General features: G+C 36.6%; 4 protein-coding genes across 6 annotated transcripts; 1 reads left to right on the top strand and 3 right to left on the bottom strand.

Annotated features, from left to right (window-relative positions):
• The first annotated feature begins 752 nt into the window (after nt 1-752).
• Nucleotides 753-8,154, top strand: LOC133841744 (integrator complex subunit 1). Its single transcript, XM_062274441.1, is given in 5 exon segments — nt 753-2,192; nt 2,312-3,291; nt 3,388-4,779; nt 4,781-5,233; nt 5,235-8,154. Coding segments are annotated over 5 exon segments (6,225 nt in total). The 5' UTR covers nt 753-832; the 3' UTR covers nt 7,275-8,154.
• Nucleotides 7,973-10,013, bottom strand: LOC133841750 (uncharacterized). Its single transcript, XM_062274455.1, has 7 exons — nt 9,725-10,013; nt 9,367-9,535; nt 8,807-9,123; nt 8,557-8,742; nt 8,363-8,494; nt 8,176-8,301; nt 7,973-8,112 (listed from the first exon to the last, which is right to left on the bottom strand). The coding sequence occupies exons 1-7, from the start codon at nt 9,905-9,907 to the stop codon at nt 8,053-8,055; spliced, it is 1,173 nt and encodes a 390-aa protein (XP_062130439.1). The 5' UTR covers nt 9,908-10,013; the 3' UTR covers nt 7,973-8,052.
• A 256-nt stretch (nt 10,014-10,269) lies between these two features.
• LOC133841746 (inner nuclear membrane protein Man1) lies at nt 10,270-12,935 on the bottom strand. Of its 2 annotated transcripts, none has more exons than XM_062274444.1 (2): nt 12,736-12,935; nt 10,270-12,287 (listed from the first exon to the last, which is right to left on the bottom strand). In XM_062274444.1, exon 2 carries the CDS (start codon nt 12,279-12,281, stop codon nt 10,323-10,325), a length of 1,959 nt encoding a protein of 652 aa, XP_062130428.1. In that variant the 5' UTR covers nt 12,282-12,287; nt 12,736-12,935; the 3' UTR covers nt 10,270-10,322. The 2 variants fall into 2 exon arrangements, with proteins under 2 accessions (XP_062130428.1, XP_062130427.1); XM_062274443.1 differs by lacking the exon at nt 12,736-12,935 and adding an exon at nt 12,569-12,685.
• A 701-nt stretch (nt 12,936-13,636) lies between these two features.
• On the bottom strand, nt 13,637-15,900 carry LOC133841747 (LIM domain-binding protein 2). Of its 2 annotated transcripts, none has more exons than XM_062274445.1 (2): nt 15,794-15,900; nt 13,637-15,639 (listed from the first exon to the last, which is right to left on the bottom strand). In XM_062274445.1, exon 2 carries the CDS (start codon nt 15,602-15,604, stop codon nt 13,868-13,870), a length of 1,737 nt encoding a protein of 578 aa, XP_062130429.1. In that variant the 5' UTR covers nt 15,605-15,639; nt 15,794-15,900; the 3' UTR covers nt 13,637-13,867. The 2 variants fall into 2 exon arrangements, with proteins under 2 accessions (XP_062130429.1, XP_062130431.1); XM_062274447.1 differs by lacking the exon at nt 15,794-15,900 and adding an exon at nt 15,769-15,786.
• Between the last annotated feature and the right edge of the window lie 1,461 nt (nt 15,901-17,361).

Below are 17,361 nucleotides of genomic sequence, written 5' to 3'. Positions count from 1 at the left end.
GACGTCGATAATAATATATCTATCAAATATTACATAAAAAAATATATAATTGTACATTACAATTTTAAAAGCAATTAGGCATGAATTAAATTCTTTGCAGTTTATTTATAATCATAAAATTCATTTTATTATTTACGAATTCATTTTGCATATAATAATTTTAATCCCACATTGCTATCGCAAGAGCGTAAAAAACGTAAACGGTTAACAGTTATTTTGCAAGCTGTGATTTTTATACACAAAAATTGTATATTTATTTTTCAAAATTTGGTTTAAAATGAAATTTGCATTCAAATTTAACACTAAAACAATGAATTATGACAAAAAGTCAAACTCGAATTAATTTTGATATGATTAGTATAATTATTGACGTTATTTTTTTTTTTTAACATGTTCAGATTACGTATGGTTGTCTTGAAAATATTGTTTTGAATTTAAGCTTCAACATAATTATCTTAAATTAATCATAATCTTAATCTTAAATTAATCATAAAGAAAAATATAGAAAACATTTAATAACGCACCGTAAAAAATGTACAGCTTATTTTTAGATTTTTGCCAATTATTATCTCTTTCCTACTAGTGTATAAAGAAACGCATGATAAGCAAGAGCCAATTGCCAATTTTAATTTTAATTTGTTTATTTATTAACTGCAAGTTTCTTAACATTTGGTTGCCTCGATATTTCTATTTTGTTTCGTGAACATCACTGTAGCGATAGTTGCATCTCTATTACAAAGTGGTATTTTTTTATATTGTATTTGCGGTCACTTTGATTTTCAACAGCCGATTGTTTTGTTAAAATTATGAGCTAATTTTAAGTATTGTCAATATGGACCGTAATAAAATGAATGCCTCGAATAGAGGTCAAAAAAAGGTGTTAATGGGAGGCGAACAACTATACGCCCTCGGCACAAAAGCTGTTCGGGATGACGCCAAATCGAAAATATTGCCAATCAAAGGTATGCCCGGCAGTTCTAATTCCAGCGATCGAAAAAGAGAGGCTCCTACGGCACTTACCAGTCATGCGAGTAAACGATTTCGTGGGAATATCAAAGATGGTACTGCTGACATGACACCAACAACATCAACCAGCGGTGTGGCCCAATACGAAGTCTGGGAACAAGTAGCTGTTGACTGTGATTTAGCCACAGTGCTCGAAAGCATATACACGGCAATTGAACAAAACGACAATGAAGCGGTTGTTCGTTACATTTGTGGCATTATTCGGCAAGCAACCTCTACGTCTCTTTCGGCTAGACCAAAGGTGGACAATATTGCATATTTAACACTCTTATACTTGGCAAAAGTGCATCCGAATTACTTCAACAATGATGTGGTCACGTATGCACTTTTATCGTTTTTGCGTCGTGAGTCAAATGTGAAAATGCGCTACAATGTCAATCTGCACATAATTCTCACAAATCTGCTTACTCGAGGATATGCCGATGTATCGCAGTGGCCAGAGGTATTATTGCGCACTTATATTGATGATGCTGTCAATGAGCGCTTCTGGGCTGATAACGATTGTTGTGCACCGTTTGTGAAAAACATATGTGCGACTTTCGGTACACGGACTCCTCATTTAAGTCTGCTACGATGGGATGCCAACACGACAGTTGCTTCAGGTCAGGCGCATCGAGACAACGTTACTATCGACGACGATTCTGGTGACAATTCCACACAGAGTCTTGATGCTAGTCCGTATATGCAAGGCGATGTGGATCAAACAACCGATAACCTTTGCACAGTTAAACGGCGTTTTTCTGATACAACTGTGCAAAAATTGGTTAGCGATGCAATACGCGATCAACTGAACAAACGCCAGCAGCAGGATAATTACACACGCAACTTTCTCAAGTTTCTTTGCACCACGTCCGGCATTGGTGAGGTGCGTTGTCTGAGCATCTCGCGGCTCGAGCTGTGGATACATAACGGCAAGCTTGTCAAATTCGCCCAGCAATTATTGTCATACATTTGCTTCAATATCAAAGGAAAAAGCACACAGGATAACGAAGTGCTGCTGGTCTTAATTAAAATGCGCCTGAAAACTAAGCCGCTTATCAACCACTACATGTCATGTCTCAAGGAAATGATTCACCTACAGCCGGATATACTAAGCACTATCATGAAGTTAGTGGTTCAAAATGAGTTGTCGAACACCAGAAATCCCAACAACATGGGCATGCTAGGTACGTAATAGATCTTTTAAAAATGTAAAATATATCAATTCGTTAGCAAGACTATCATAGTTAGATATTACTTAATTGATAGTTAGATATTTATGAATTGACTTATTCCTTTTTTCCAGCTACAATGTTTCAAACTTCGCCAGACCAGTCAGCCGTCAATTTGGCGGAAATATACCAGGAGTTCGTATTGCAACGCGATGATTGCTTAAGGACATTACGTGTGTTCCTGCGGGAACTTGTGCGCATGCTGCGCTTCGATGTGAATCTTGTCAAGTTTTGTAAAACATTCTTAAGCGAACGCGACGAATTGAATCAACAAATCGAGCACTTTGAGTTTAAAGAGCGCATCTTTCACTCTATGGTCGATCTTGTATGTCTCTGCATGTTTCTATCGGCCACGCCGCAGGCACGGGAAGGCAGCTTATCGCTGAAAACTAATCGTGATGTAAAGAACAATCAAGCTCTGATTAAGTTGTACAATCAAATGTCCCAAATTCAACTGGATGCCGTTTCATGGATGTACGAAACAGTACCAAATATTTTTAAAATTCAAGGCAATGAATACAATCAAGCGCTGCACAAGTTGCTATTGCTTGAAAATGCAGAGCAATATTCGCGGTGTGATCAATGGCCATCAGAGCCCGAAAGGGCAGCAATTTTGCGTATAATTTCAGAGACTCCTATTCACGAGGAAACGTTATTGCGTATTATTTTGATAGGTATCACAAAGGATATTCCATTTTCCATCGCAAACACATTCGATATTTTGTTACTGGTGATAAAACGTGTATCGGGAATGAAAGCAACTGATTTCCCTGCAGTGCAGGCAAACAAATTCGACATTATCGATTTTCTATTTAGCATGTCGGAATATCACCATCCGGAAAATATTCGCTTGCCATCGGACTATGAGCCACCAAAGTTGGCAATCATGGCATTCTACTGGAAAGCTTGGTTAATACTTTTAATGATTTCTGCACACAATCCTTCGTCCTTTGGTGCCTTTTGCTGGGACCATTATCCCACTATGAAAATGTTAATGGAAATTTGTATTACAAATCAATTTAACAATGTTGCCCCTCACAAGGATGAATTACAGGTGAGCACGTTATTTACGACAACAACTAATTGCCATGCAGTCTCTGATCTCAATATTTATTTTCACTTCACAACTAATTTGAATATCTAATTGCAGATAATTACTGTGGAAAGGGATCACATTCTTCAATTTGAAACCTACTTGGCAGCACAAACCTCGCCTCATGCGATTATTACCGAGGAAAATGCAATTTTAATAACGCAGCTCATGCTAATGGATCCGATGGGAACACCTCGAAAAGTACCCAACTTGGTATTAGAACAACTAAAGTATCTCAATCAAACATTCAAGTTAGGACATCTATTCTGCCGTTGTCGGAAGCCAGATCTGTTGCTAGACATTATACAACGACAGGGCACAACACAATCGATGCCTTGGTTGTCCGATCTAGTCCAGAATAGCGAGGGAGACTTTAGCCATCTTCCCGTGCAGTGCTTGTGTGAATTTTTGCTCTTCAATGCGCATAACATTAACGAGGAGAATAGCCGCGATGCCGAGTTGGTTACCTTTATCAGAAATTTAATTATGGACTCCAACTATAACAACCACATTGTTTGTGAAGTACTAGACTATATATTTAGACGGTTGTCTTCGACTGTGAAACAGTCGCGAGTAGCTGCATTAGCAGGTCTGAAGATTATCTTCAACAATTCGGGAAGATATGAACACGAATGGTTATTAAAATCGATTCAACAAATTCCACACTTTATGGAGGCAAAAGCCTTTATTATTCCACAACTAAGAGCTGCCTGCCAAGTAGAAAATTGCCCCGATTTAATAATGGCATACATACAATTTATTACGGCTCATACGCTCAACGATCCGGTTAATGAAATGCTGGATCATGTCATCGATATGGCGCAGTTGATTGTCGAGAGAAGCACAATGTTCCAACACATCATCATCTCGCAAGAGGATTACGATTTGCAGCCCGATGAGAATCGTATACAAACATTAAAATGCCTATTTGTTGTGTTTAACAATTATATCATTAAGCTCAGAGAATTTCACGAGCCTTACGAATGGACCGAATATCCGGATTTGTTAATGGTTCAGTTTGATGATGGCGTCCAACTTCCGTTGCACATTAACATTATTCATGCCTTTATCATATTACTAACCTACTCCAACAGTAACATGCCCGAGTCCATACCTATTCTGGATTATTGGTTTCCTCCCGGCAGACCAGCTCCTGTTGCCTTCCTTCCCAACATGCCGCAGGATCAAATTCAACTTTTACCAGATTGGCTAAAACTTAAGATGATTCGGTCTTCAGTTGATCGTCTGATTGACGCAGCTTTAAATGATTTGACGCCCGATCAAATTGTGCTTTTTGTGCAAAACTTTGGCACGCCTGTAAACTCCATGTCCAAACTGCTAGCGATGCTGGATACGGCTGTCTTGGAACAGTTTGACTTGGTCAAGAATGCCATTCTCAACAAGGCATATTTGGCGCAGCTAATTGAGATACAGCAAGCACGAGGCGCTAAAAAATGGTCATTACACTGTACAAGCTCTGGATTTGCATTCGCATTCGCTAACTGTGCCCGATCTGCCCAAATTGAATACACAAACTCAGGAGAATCTGCTCATCACTGAATATCAACCGATCTCAGCTGAACTTCCTAATAAGGCCGCAACATTCAGCGAGTTATCGGCAATACTTCTTGACAAAGCCGATCAGAGAGCAATTCCCAATAAGGAAACGCGTAAAGTAGTTCATAATATGCTAGACATTGCAGTCAGCCCGACGAAGCTGAGTTCTGAAGTTCTACAGACCATACACAATGTCTTAGATCAGCCCGCTTGGGATCAACGCAAAGATAAGAAGCACAAATGCTCCATCAATGCCACACGAGACTCTTGCACGATATTGAGAACTTATTTCAGCTGTAAATTGGATCCAGACTTTTATCGTCTCACTGAGGGAACTTTCAATACAACAATACGATGTCGACCAAACAAAATACCTAGTGTGAAGGATGACTTTTTTAAATGAACTCTTCAACGACAGCTTATCCTCGATGCTGCAGAGCTCACAACAACTGCATTTTGCCAAATTCAAAGCACAACATTCGCTACCGGAAACCAAGAAAATCGTTAGAGAAATGATGCGAGGATTTGAGTATCCGATGGGGGAAAGCAACTCCAACCTTAACAAGCAAGGGCAATATTATAAAATTTTCAAAAATGGACTATTTATTGACTGGCTCGCTGAGGCAGATCCTGAAATCGTTTCAAACAAGCTGTTTAAAGAGAAATTCCTATTCTCCAAGTCATGCAGTGAATTTCGATTTTATCTTTTGTCACTGATTAACCATCAAACAAATTGGGATACCATTGAGGGTATAGCGCAGTCATTGTTTAAGGATTACAAAGATGACAAGGACTTCAGCACCGTGCTCAACTATTTCGAGGCATTGACAACAAATCCCAAACTTTGGAAAGGCAGAGACAAGTACATGTCTAAAAATGTACAACCAAATTCATTTTTCAAATTGGATTCTAAGGAGCTGGAGCCATTTGTACACTTTATTCTGTTTGAGGGCATCTCAGAGTTGTCCACAACTAACTACGATTTTAAATTATGTTCACGAATGACTCTACTTTTTAAACTAACAGAAAAGCGCAAAGATCTAATGGTTAAAGTAGTAGAATATGTGGAAAAAAGTTCGGTTTCCGAGGCGCTAAAACATCAACTTCTGCAACAACTTTACATAATGTATCCTCGAATCAAGTTCTTGAAGTCCTGCAATGCCGTCGGACAAACGCACAAATTGCAGAGCTTAAAAGGCTGTCAATTTGATAAGATATCTAATAATTTAATCACCTGCTTGGGTAGCCTCACTGCAAAGAAAGACTTTGAAACACTCTCAACGGATACGGAACTTTTACTGCGAAAACTGGCAGCGTCGCATCCTTTACTATTCCTGCGTCATTTAGGAGTTCTGTCGTCCATTATGCAGGGGAGAGCACAAAATAGCATGAAAGCTTTGAGAGAGGAACATCATTTTCATCGTTTTGTCCAAATTCTGAGAACATTGGAGCTCTTACAGCCAACTATATACGAAGATACATATAAGAACGAGATTCAAACGACGCTTACATGCTACTTTACCTTCTTTAAACATCACAGTTCGGTAAAGGAAGCATGCCAGATGTTGGCCAAGTTTGTGCAGATTCTGCAGGCCTACATTAATTGCAATCCTTCGAGTGCTTTGCTTTTTATTGAGCAATATGTGGGCATTCTATCAGAGCTCTCTGTCAAGTATACATCAATGGTTGAGTTGCAAACTTTGGTTCAAGCAGTTGCATTACTGCAACATAAGTCGAATAATTCCTCAGAGCTTGATGACGAGGACGTCAAATTTGAATACGAACTGGATGGGCATTCAGATACGAAACCCAAAGCAGTGGTTAGTGAATTGGATTCCATGGAGGGTAATCTAAATGCCCAGGAAGTCGTTGGCCGCGGCTCCTTCTCAGTGCTTACATTGGGCTCCTATAACAAAGCAAACTTCAGCGATGTCTCGCCCCATTTTCTAGATTTAATTAAAGTGATTAAGCAGTCGCACATCGAAGATGTGATCCTGGGACCTTTGCAAGAAATGGAATGCTTAACATCGAAACGTTTTGTCTTCATCAATGAGCTCTTCGAACGTCTTTTGGATTTAATTTTCTCGCCCAGCGCCCAAATACGTTCCATTGCTTTTATTATTTTAATACGACATCTTAAGCATAATCCGGGTAATTCAGATATCAACCAGTGCACCTTGAATGCATATATCCAATGTTTAAGGGATGAGAATTCTTCGGTGGCCGCTACTGCCATAGATAACTTGTTGGAGATTTGTTTATTGCTGCAGGAGCACGCTGTTGAAATCTTGTCCGTTGCTTTCTCACTCGGCATCAAATCATGCCTTAATACCAGCAATCAAATCCGTAAAGTCATGCAGACATTGGTGGTACAACACGGTTATTAACTCTTTCGATTGTAATGATGAACACTAAAGATAAGGAATATTGCAACAATGTATTATCATTAACTTATGTAAATAAACAATTTTATCTCTATTGAGTATTTTTGACTTCCAGCTTGTGTGCTGTAGAATTTAAAATTCTTATATAAGAGTTAAGTTAATCTGAATAAATTTAAAACGCAGGTATTGTGGTCAGAATTTGAATCATAAATGTTTTATTTATCTTAAATTCTAGGCGGGCTTTGAGTGCAGCTATATGGATGGTACAGTTCACATTTATTGCACTCTTAGTGTTTATTTATTTAAATATTATGTTAAAATGGTTTACAAACTAATTAACTAAACATTCATATCATATTTGCGAATGATTAATGTATATTGTATCCATTAAATTGGTTTATTTATGTTGTTTCTTTGGTGCAATATTATTCAAAAAGAAAGTATTTTACGTTTCTTTCGCAAATAATATTTTACATGTTCATATTGTATTATTTGAAATAAAAGCACAGAAGCGAATCACAAACATTGATTTAAAGTGGGCAAATTACAAGTAGAATTATTATAAATAAAAATAACTTTAGCTTAACCAACTTTCACATTTAATGACTATAACAAACGTTTTTCGTATCGCCAATCGTTATGTTTAATTTCGTATTTAATATAAGTATTTGCTACTATGTTTAAATATTTTGCAAAATACGTGATGATAATAAAATTATCTTCTATGAATTATAAGAACTGTACATAAAGGATTTTTTCCTTTAATTAAAATATTTTTAGATTATCGCGTTGATGATTCCCTGACGTTAACCGTTAAATTTGCCGGAGTCGTTACTTCAATCTGCAATGTATAATATTATAAATTAATTTATTAAAAAATAAATTAAATGAAGATTTGAGTAACCTCATTGTTGGTCGCATCTTCCTGGTTCAATTGAGTTGTTGGCGAGTCAGCAGGTTTCTTATACAACGACATCAACTGATCAATAGCATTCGAAAGCATACGGTTCTTGTTATCGGTTATCGTCAACTAAATATTAACAAGTTAATTCAATGAAACGCTGAGGAAATTATATATATGCACATATTACCTTTCCTTTCATTTTATCCAGCTGTTCGTTGACACTTATTATTTTTTGCTGGAACTCTTGCCAATTGTTGCTTAATGTGGTTACATGAGCCGTTATGCTTTGTGAGCGATCCAACAAGTCGTCCAATTTATTCTGATAACATATATTTTGCTGACGTAATGAGAATTCTATTATATGTGATATGATATATTTACCTTGTGCGACACGATTTCGCCGTTAATAATTTTTATTGACTGGATAAGAGTGTTATTAACATTCATAAGATCGCTTTCCAACTTTGTCAATGCATTTTGCATCGTTTGATTGAGCGTGTTGACGTCATTTGAAAAGTTTGCTGGCGCAGCGCTTTCCTTAATCGTTGCTAATTGACTAACGTTGACCTGAAATTATAGGAAATTGTTCAATAATTTGTAATATACATAAGTTTGACAGTAATTGTCTTACCTTGATCATTTCCATATCGGATCGCAGGCCCTTCTGTAGCTCGACATATCTATTATAGTGTTCCTTAATGCCATCAATATCCGTTACAACAGCCTCTAGCTTGGCTCCAAAGTCGGCCACAAGTTTCTCGTCTTGGCCATAATTTCTCTGGGCCTTGACAGTCTCTTGGAGACTACTTAAATTGCCATTCAAAACGTTAACGTTTTGATTCAATTCATTGAGTTGGTTGATTACAAATGTTTGGTTTTTGATTAGGAATGATGTTGTTTCATGCCACTGCTGGAGTGTATCCGGAAATATTTTGCTTATGGCAGAGACTAAAACATTTAAATGAGTTAGCAATATGGTAGATATTAATTACACGCAAGCTTAATTGAAGACGTGATTGTCGTTGTGGTTATATAATACATTGAAACTAGTCTATTTTTATGCCGATGTTGACAGTGGTTTTATAAATTTATTTAATATAAGTATGTACAAGGGATAAATGACTTTAATCTTGTTTGTATTTCGTTTGCCAGTACATATACTATATGTGTAGAAAAAAATGTGATATTTACCTTCTTCAACTTTTTGACGATAATCGGAAATTTGCTGTCTTAAATCGAAGTAAAGCCAGTACAATATACCAACAAATAAAGCTGTAGTTATCCCAAACAGGAATGGTGCACACTTGCGAAAGTAAAGTTTTTTTCGATGACCTCGTCGGGTAGTGCCCTCAACATTCATCTAAATCAAAACAAAGCACACATACATATAACATACATATGCATACTCATATACACATGTACATATTTATGTTCATAAGTACTTTTATGAGCATAGATAAGTAAAAGTGTAATTGCGACCAGACAAACGTTAACTTCTAAATATTCAATTTCTAAAGAACATTTAAATATTCTCAAGTGTTGTCATTACCCATGTGTAGTCATCAGGGTCATCCGTGGATACTGACAGCAATTTGTCCTGTGAGTGAATAGTGCGGTGGGAACCTTTTTTTGTAATGGAATGTGCTATCAAAGCGTCCAGTTCTCGTCGTTTTTTCATCTTCTTGCCACCACCAGACCGCAGTGGCACTTCAATACGATGATGGCAGTCCATAATGCGTTTTATTTAAATAATATTTTTTTGTCCACTTAAGAAAAACTTTTATAAGCGCACATCGAGAACAACTTCTACGCGCAAGAACATTGCGACTAGGGTGGTATCGAATATACTCAAGAGTGTAGATCGAACTAGTCGTGGAACTAAATGAACTGAGTTCTTACATTTAAACAACTAGTTCAAAATCGTAATCCCGGGAACAATTAAAGTTCGCTAATTTTATGAATTTATTTAGTAATATAATTCGATATAACAGCTAAAGCCGTACACTCTTTTTAAAACTTGTTTGCTATATTTAATTTACATTCCCATTATTGCAGTCCAAAAATTTTGTCGAACAAAATATAAAACTCGAGACAGTAAATTTAATATTTATTTAAAAATCTTATATAAGCTTATTAAGATTAACAACTTAATTTATGTTTGGGGATTTAAAGTATATAGGTTCAGCTAAAGATTTTGGAAAACGACTTAAATAGCGTTCAAGTCGCAGAAATTTGATTGAAATTAGTTTCTTATCGAACCACCATCCGTTGATTTCGTTGTGAACCATTCCAGCGTCAGCTTCAGTTGCGCAGCGAATATAAACGCAGCACGATTGCTTATCAAGTTGAACATCGCATATTTTGCAATTTGCGCCAACCTTTTCGAATATGGATTCAACGATCATTTGTCTCAGGTTGGGTTGTTCAACTTCGGATTGATCAAACATATGCCTGATTTTCAAGCAAGACGTTGGCGGATTTAGGATTTTGTTAGAGTTATCAAATGCTGAACTTTGCCATTTCTTTGAGGTACTCACTTCCTTATTACCTAAATTCTTATTCCATGTCATAGTACGAAGTTGTTCGCCATTTCGGGCAATCATACCAAAGAGCACGCGATTATCGTTTCCCTCAAGCGTCTTTAAAGCCTTATTCCACGAATTCAATAGTTTCGATCGCTTGTGAGCTGGCAAGAGTTTGTCTTGCAACTCATTAATTATAACTTCCGAGTTCTCCGATACCGAACTTTGATACATCAGTTCATTGATTATGTCCTTGATAAAATGCTCTGCGGCCAAAAGTTTTTCTTTTTGTCTTATGCGATAAAAAGCCACGGAAAGATAAACAATTAAGCAAACTAATGCCACGAGAAGCAGCAATCCGATAGCAGTAAAAAAGCGTGACATTTTTTTTTGTATAATGCACTTAATTGGCAGATTCGGTTCCGTCAGTTCGAATGATATGTCATCGGATGAGTTTAGCGTTGAGACAATCGTCTTGATCATCCATTGTGGATTTTGACCAATTAAATACTGCGTGGCCAGTAGCTTTTTTTGCGTGTTGCCTTTGAGGACATTACTGTTTTCACTTAGCGCTTTCTTCAAATCATCCAGTTCAAGTGTTGGTGAATGCTCCTTATCAATACAGTGATGCAACCGTGCTCTTTCATTTAAGTACTTGAAAAGTTCCTCACTTATGTACACGGCCTTTTTGAATAGATCTTCACTAATGCAAGTGACAGTTGTCGGTGAAGACAACAGCAAGTCTTTATCGTTGGGTCCGCATATCGTATATCTTAAGTCCGCGCGAGAAATGGGGCTCAAGTAAAATTTCTTTGCCACATACAAGACAGAAATCATCGCTAGAAATATGACAAAGGACGCAATAAGTACATGTGGTATAATGTGCAAACTAATGTCAGGTTTCTTCAGGAACGATTTCAAATCGAATGCGACAAGTTTTTGGATCAGTCCATTTTTAATAAACGCATTTGACATTGGGACTGTGCTGTAGCCATCTTTGGAGTTGAATTTTTCCTTTTTTGTAGAGGTATCTCGAAAACTAAGCAGTCGATTTACAACACCACCATCACAAATGTTGGGTTTGCCATTGATTTTTGCATAGGATGTGGATGACGATGAGGTATCACAAGGTATTGTTGAGCGCGGTTTACGAAATTTGTTGGCAATATTTAAAGCATGTTGTTCGTTATCATCATAATTTAAAGCCAGAACAGGAGGTGGCGCATACATCCTTGAGGCAGAACTCTGCACTGAATTCACATTTACATCATTTTTGTACAACACCGTCGGATTTTTGTAGGCTCGAATATCATTGTTGTTTTCAAGCCCATTATCAAAGAGATTCGAATATTCTTGTAGTGCAATTGGTGGCGAATTGAGTACTTGTGGCTTATTATTATCCTTGGAGTAAAGCACATAGTTTGTTACTTTTCCTTTTTTAAGCTTCTCATTTTTCATATGTTTCATCAATTTCTTTATCAGTAATGGTCTGGTGGTTTCTGTAACTGGAGTTTTTGGAAATCCCAATTGCGTTAGTTTCCGTTGTATCTCGACATCGCTTAAATTAACGTAACTATCCGTCATATTTATCTGAAAAATAATAATATATAGTATATACAGTAATTTTATTTCAGATGCTAGATATACTAAACCTAAACGTAATGAGTTACATAAAAAATACTAAAAGCGAATTACTGCATCACAATGCCTATCACAGAGCGACAGGTAGCAGTGGAATGGCGACTTTTGTTGACCACTGTATCGGCTTGGGTGCGAATATTTGACTATTGTCGCTCGTGCGATTTTTTATATGCAACATATACATGTATTCAAATATGCATTGCAATTTTAAATGCTGTTAAATCACTTACAATAGGCTGTTGTACTAAGAACTGTACATTGCGTTCATTCACTGCACTTGGGTACACATGTGTATGTGTAATGTACATGCTCATCATATTAGTTTCAGCATGATCAATAATGCACTTTTCATTCCATAATTTAGTAATGTTCAACGCTGCACTAATTAACAACTTACCAATAAATGTATTAAATAATTCAAGTCAAAATATTCTTATATTAATCAGTCGTAAAGTAATTTCAAAGCCGTTTAACTTCTTGCTTAGCAGCGTGACCGCAAGATGAATATCGAAATATACCGAAGACAGAAATGACTGCAAAATTTAGTATTTTATACACTATTCCATAAATGGGACCAGAGTTACGAAGGATCAAATAATTAGGATCATTTCTTAATATGTAAGATATTTCTGTGATTTCAAATGAAATGTATCCAATTTGAGGTCCGTGAAAGCTTAAAGACAATTAATGAAGAAAAAGTTTAATATTAATTAATGTGTAAGCAATCCTAACGCAATTAATGTATTGTTTGAAATTATTTTTCCGATTGTAATATAACCCGTTAAAACTCGAAAGCAATGAAAAACTTTACCCAGGGTCTTTTTAGAATTTTCATTTCAATATGCTAAAAGAGTAATAATTAGAAAATAAATTAGCATTAGTTGCCGTCAAAATATTTGCGAATATTAATAATCATTGAATATTACATATAAATAGTTAAAAATGTTAATCCGAATGTTTATAGGGTAATGATATTTAAAAATGTTTACTGAACTCAAATCTGACAATAAAAGGAAATTTTTATCAAATGAACGCTCATATTTATGTCACTTTCAAAACGTTGATTACAATTTTAAAGTATATTTGTGGAAATCTTTATATGCCGACTTTTATTTGATTTTGTGATCAAAATCCTTACATACAAATACTTATCTACACATATTTACATGTAATTAAGTTAGGTATGCGATCATATACAGTTGATTACACCATTTATAAAGTAAACTTTTTAGTTGAAAAGTCCACTTGATTCTTAAAGTTGCGGGCTTAAAACGTTTTAAATAAAATAAGTTCGAAAATTTGTTGGTTGCTTCCATATAATATTATATAAAGTTTTGAAATTACATTGATACATATATAATTGTTTAATTAATATTCTTATTTACATCTCCTAAAGCTGCGAAACTTTATTTAAATATAGATTTTTACATGCAAGTATGAAAATACATTTCACCGTATGTATGTACTATATATCGAAAAATGAAATTATCATTTAGGTCTGTGTCTGTTCTTCTGTTCTGAATTTGTTTCTATTGCGATACAATTGGGCTCTTTTTATCGATATCCGCTATATTTGCATTGTTCTGTGGTCCAGATGGATTTCCAGGACTAGCTGGAATGTTGCCACCTCGCTCCATTGTCCATGGATTCGAGCTAGAAATGGGCGAATCCGCGTGTCCGAATCCAGTATGGTTGTCGTGATCGACAGCATTGGTGCCATCATATTGCGTATTCTCCAATCGGGTTATCAACCTCTCGTCTTCCTCGCCAAATTCACCGCCCATCAATGTGGGTTCGCCAACAACCATTACATCTTGCGATGAGAGCGAGAAACTGGGTCCTGATGGGGACCTTTTCTGGTTTGCGACTGGCGGGGTATTTGAATTATTGCCGCCTCCGGAGTTTGAGCCTTTTCTTTTGCGACGCTTGTTCGGCGGCCTTTGGGGATCCTTTTTTCCGGGTGGTGCGACCATTCGTTGCCATTTCTGAAAGAGCGTGGTCTTCAAACAATCACGAGGACTCAGAGCATAGGCCTTGTGACGCGACATGAGCTCCTGCATCGGCTCCAGGATAACGCACAATCGAAGGTAATTTAAAGTGGAATTGGTTATGCCCGCTCGAGTAATGTTCTTTGTGATTTGATCCATGAGTATGGGATCAGGATGTGACGTTCCAATGAAGGACCGAGGAATCAATTCACTATGTCCCTTAATAGTCATGTGCCACGATTTAATGCGCATGTAATCATCATACATAAACTCAAGAATTAATCGGGCATCTGCGCATACTTTTGTAAAGCAAGGTTTTTTATGATGCGTAATCACTGTGCACTGATCGCAGTCCAGTGTTATGGATGTGTTGTGGAAAGATTCCTTCGCGTGTTTCAGCTGAAAGTACAGATCGGAGACGCCGCCCTCAAAAATACTGCGAAAAAACCTTGGAACAAGTGTGCGTCCAATCGTATATCGTTTGGGGCCGTCTTCCAAGCAAAACAAGATGGTTAATCTGGCATCATCCTCAAAGAACTCAGTTGTAAATGAATCCCACCAACAATTGTCGCTGTCTTCGTTTCGTTGCTGCAATCGCTTGTTTAACTCAAACACTCTATGCTCCGTATGACTAAAGTATGAATTATGTCTTCGAAAGCCTTGATCAATGCGATCCATTTGTTGAGGGCCGCCCATCATGGGATGATTGCCACCATGGCCGAACGGTGATGCTGGTGGCATTGGATTAAATTGGCCACCAACACCAAAAACTGTTGGTGACGAAAAGTGTCCAGCTTGCCCACTATTGAATGGTGTACCTGAACTCGCTGGCCGACTGAATTGTCCCAGGCCAGATGATGGTGATCCAAATGGTCCGCCAACAGGCCCATTGAAATTTGCCGCGGTCGATGATTGTGAGTAGTTTCCCTGTATATTTTGCGAGCCAACTCCAACTGGACCAGGGGTTGATGACCCCGAGGGGGCCGGAGATGAAGTGTATTGCGGAGTATTTGATCCGGGTTGATTAGAATTTTGAAATACCAACGATTGATTGCCAGCTGGTGAGGATTGTCCACCTTGTGGATATTGATTGCCGCTGGAATTATATGGTAATCCTCCCTGGGGAAATCCGCTCTGATTGCTGGCGTCCGGGTTTAGAGCTGATGCATTTGTGGAAGGTAACATTGCTGAGCCTTCTGAAACACCTTTCCAACTGCCTTCATCAATGTTGGCCTGAGAAGACATCGTGTTTCCAGTATTTAAACCTCTACGATTCATCCCTATAGCAATTATTTGATAACATCCGTTTCAATCTAAAATACATTAGAATCAATATTAGCAAAGCCTCTACATGGCAACAAAATATAGCGAATGGAAACGAAATAATAAATACACTAATCACGAGTTAATGTAATCACTCTGAAACCCGATTGAGAATTCACCTGTCAACAATTTATACTGACGTACCTATAAAATTATAATAAAATAATCAAGCCCACAAGCAATTATGTATCTACTATCCAGCAGAAATAATCGAAGTCGTTTCGATAAAATTGATATCGATAAGAGCCATTAAAATATGTATATCTACGAATTTTTCAGGTTGTGAAGACAGACAAGGTATCGTCGTGATTTCCACTTCGGAAAGTAGAGTATATTTGATAAATATAATTGTCAAAAGTTGTCCAGTTGGCTGAAAATTTGATATAAATTGAAAACTAAGTACATTTTATTTAAATGTGCATGCTGATTCAATTGCCATTACTTATTGGTACATAATGACAATATATTGAAAAATGGATTTAATAATATATTCCACACTTAAAAAAACAATTGTGGGAATTTAAGAAATATATATATAATCGCAAAAATTACTACTATCAATACTTTTATCTGATTTTTTGGCATTGACGTGCAACTGTGACAATTTTATAATTAAACGGTTTACTATACATAGAATAAAAAATAAAATATTAAACGAATCTCAAAATAAAATAAAATTTTTAATAACAAAAAACAGAAAAACCTAATTGCATTACTTTTATACCAATATCCTTTAATTTCACCGCTATACATATGGTATATAATATGAAAATGGTTAAATTTATATATTTTATGTTTACTTACAAAATGGTTTTACAATTGGTTAATAGTACTATTAGATTTATTGTTAGTTCTTTGAAAATGATATAAAAATATTCTAGATTTTAAGCTAAAAGCTATTTGTGAAATTTAAAAGTGCTTCCATGTTGATCAAGCGAAAACAAGAAAGCTACAGTCGAGTGAACTCGACTGTGAGATACCCGCTACCCATTTTGAATAAAAGCAATATAATTTGCGGTATTATTCTCGAAATATACCAAATATACTACAAAATACTAAACATGGGCCGAATGGTATTTTTGTTATATCGATATAGTACCAGATTCAAAATATACCATAGGCGGCATAATATACCAGATTGTCAGCCAAAGCAACTAAGAACCCTAGTAAGTAGGCGTTTTTGCTCATACAAAAGCATTTCATTAATAACTTCGACAATTTTTATCTGATCGCAACCAAATTTTCAGGAATCATAACTACTATAGTTATTATTGTATGTACCAAAATTCGTAACTCTAGCTTTAAAATTACGCTTGTTATTCGATGTTTTTGATTTGCGGGGGCGGAAGGGGCGTGGCAAAAATTTGAAACATACTTGATCTGCGTGCAAACATAACAAATGCTGTCGAAAAATTATAGCTCTATCTCTTATAGTCTCTGCCATCTAGGTGTTCCTACAGACAGACACACAGACGGACATGGCTAGATCGTCTCGGCTGTTGACGCTGATCAAGAACATATATACTTTATAGGGTCGGAGATGCCTCTTTCTACCTGTTACATACATTTCCTGTCGGCACAAGTTATAATACCCTTCTACCCTATGGGTAGCGGGTATAAAAATGTATTGCACATAAAAAATTATATTTAAAATATACTAAGGGTACAAAACTTAACTATCAAGAATATACACACTTTTCTGTCAATGTCAT

Source organism: Drosophila sulfurigaster, chromosome 3 (assembly GCF_023558435.1).
Source record: "Drosophila sulfurigaster albostrigata strain 15112-1811.04 chromosome 3, ASM2355843v2, whole genome shotgun sequence".
NCBI classification, from domain to species: domain Eukaryota; kingdom Metazoa; phylum Arthropoda; class Insecta; order Diptera; family Drosophilidae; genus Drosophila; species Drosophila sulfurigaster.
Note: the sequence above shows the minus strand (reverse complement) of the source record. Positions and strands in the feature narration are given on the sequence as shown.

Bases quoted from the DNA above. Each gene is read 5' to 3' on its own strand.
- LOC133841746 (XM_062274443.1), bottom strand. From the start codon at position 12,655: ATGATGAGCATGTACATTACACATACACATGTGTACCCAAGTGCAGTG. The intron at 12,288-12,568 runs GTAAGTGATTTA...ATTATTTTTCAG, and splicing joins TCTTAGTACAACAGCCTATT to ATAAATATGACGGATAGTTA.
- LOC133841747 (XM_062274445.1), bottom strand. From the start codon at position 15,604: ATGAATCGTAGAGGTTTAAATACTGGAAACACGATGTCTTCTCAGGCC.
- LOC133841750 (XM_062274455.1), bottom strand. From the start codon at position 9,907: ATGGACTGCCATCATCGTATTGAAGTGCCACTGCGGTCTGGTGGTGGC. The intron at 8,302-8,362 runs GTAATATGTGCA...GTTAATATTTAG, and splicing joins TGGATAAAATGAAAGGAAAG to TTGACGATAACCGATAACAA. The intron at 8,113-8,175 runs GTTACTCAAATC...TATACATTGCAG, and splicing joins AAGATGCGACCAACAATGAG to ATTGAAGTAACGACTCCGGC.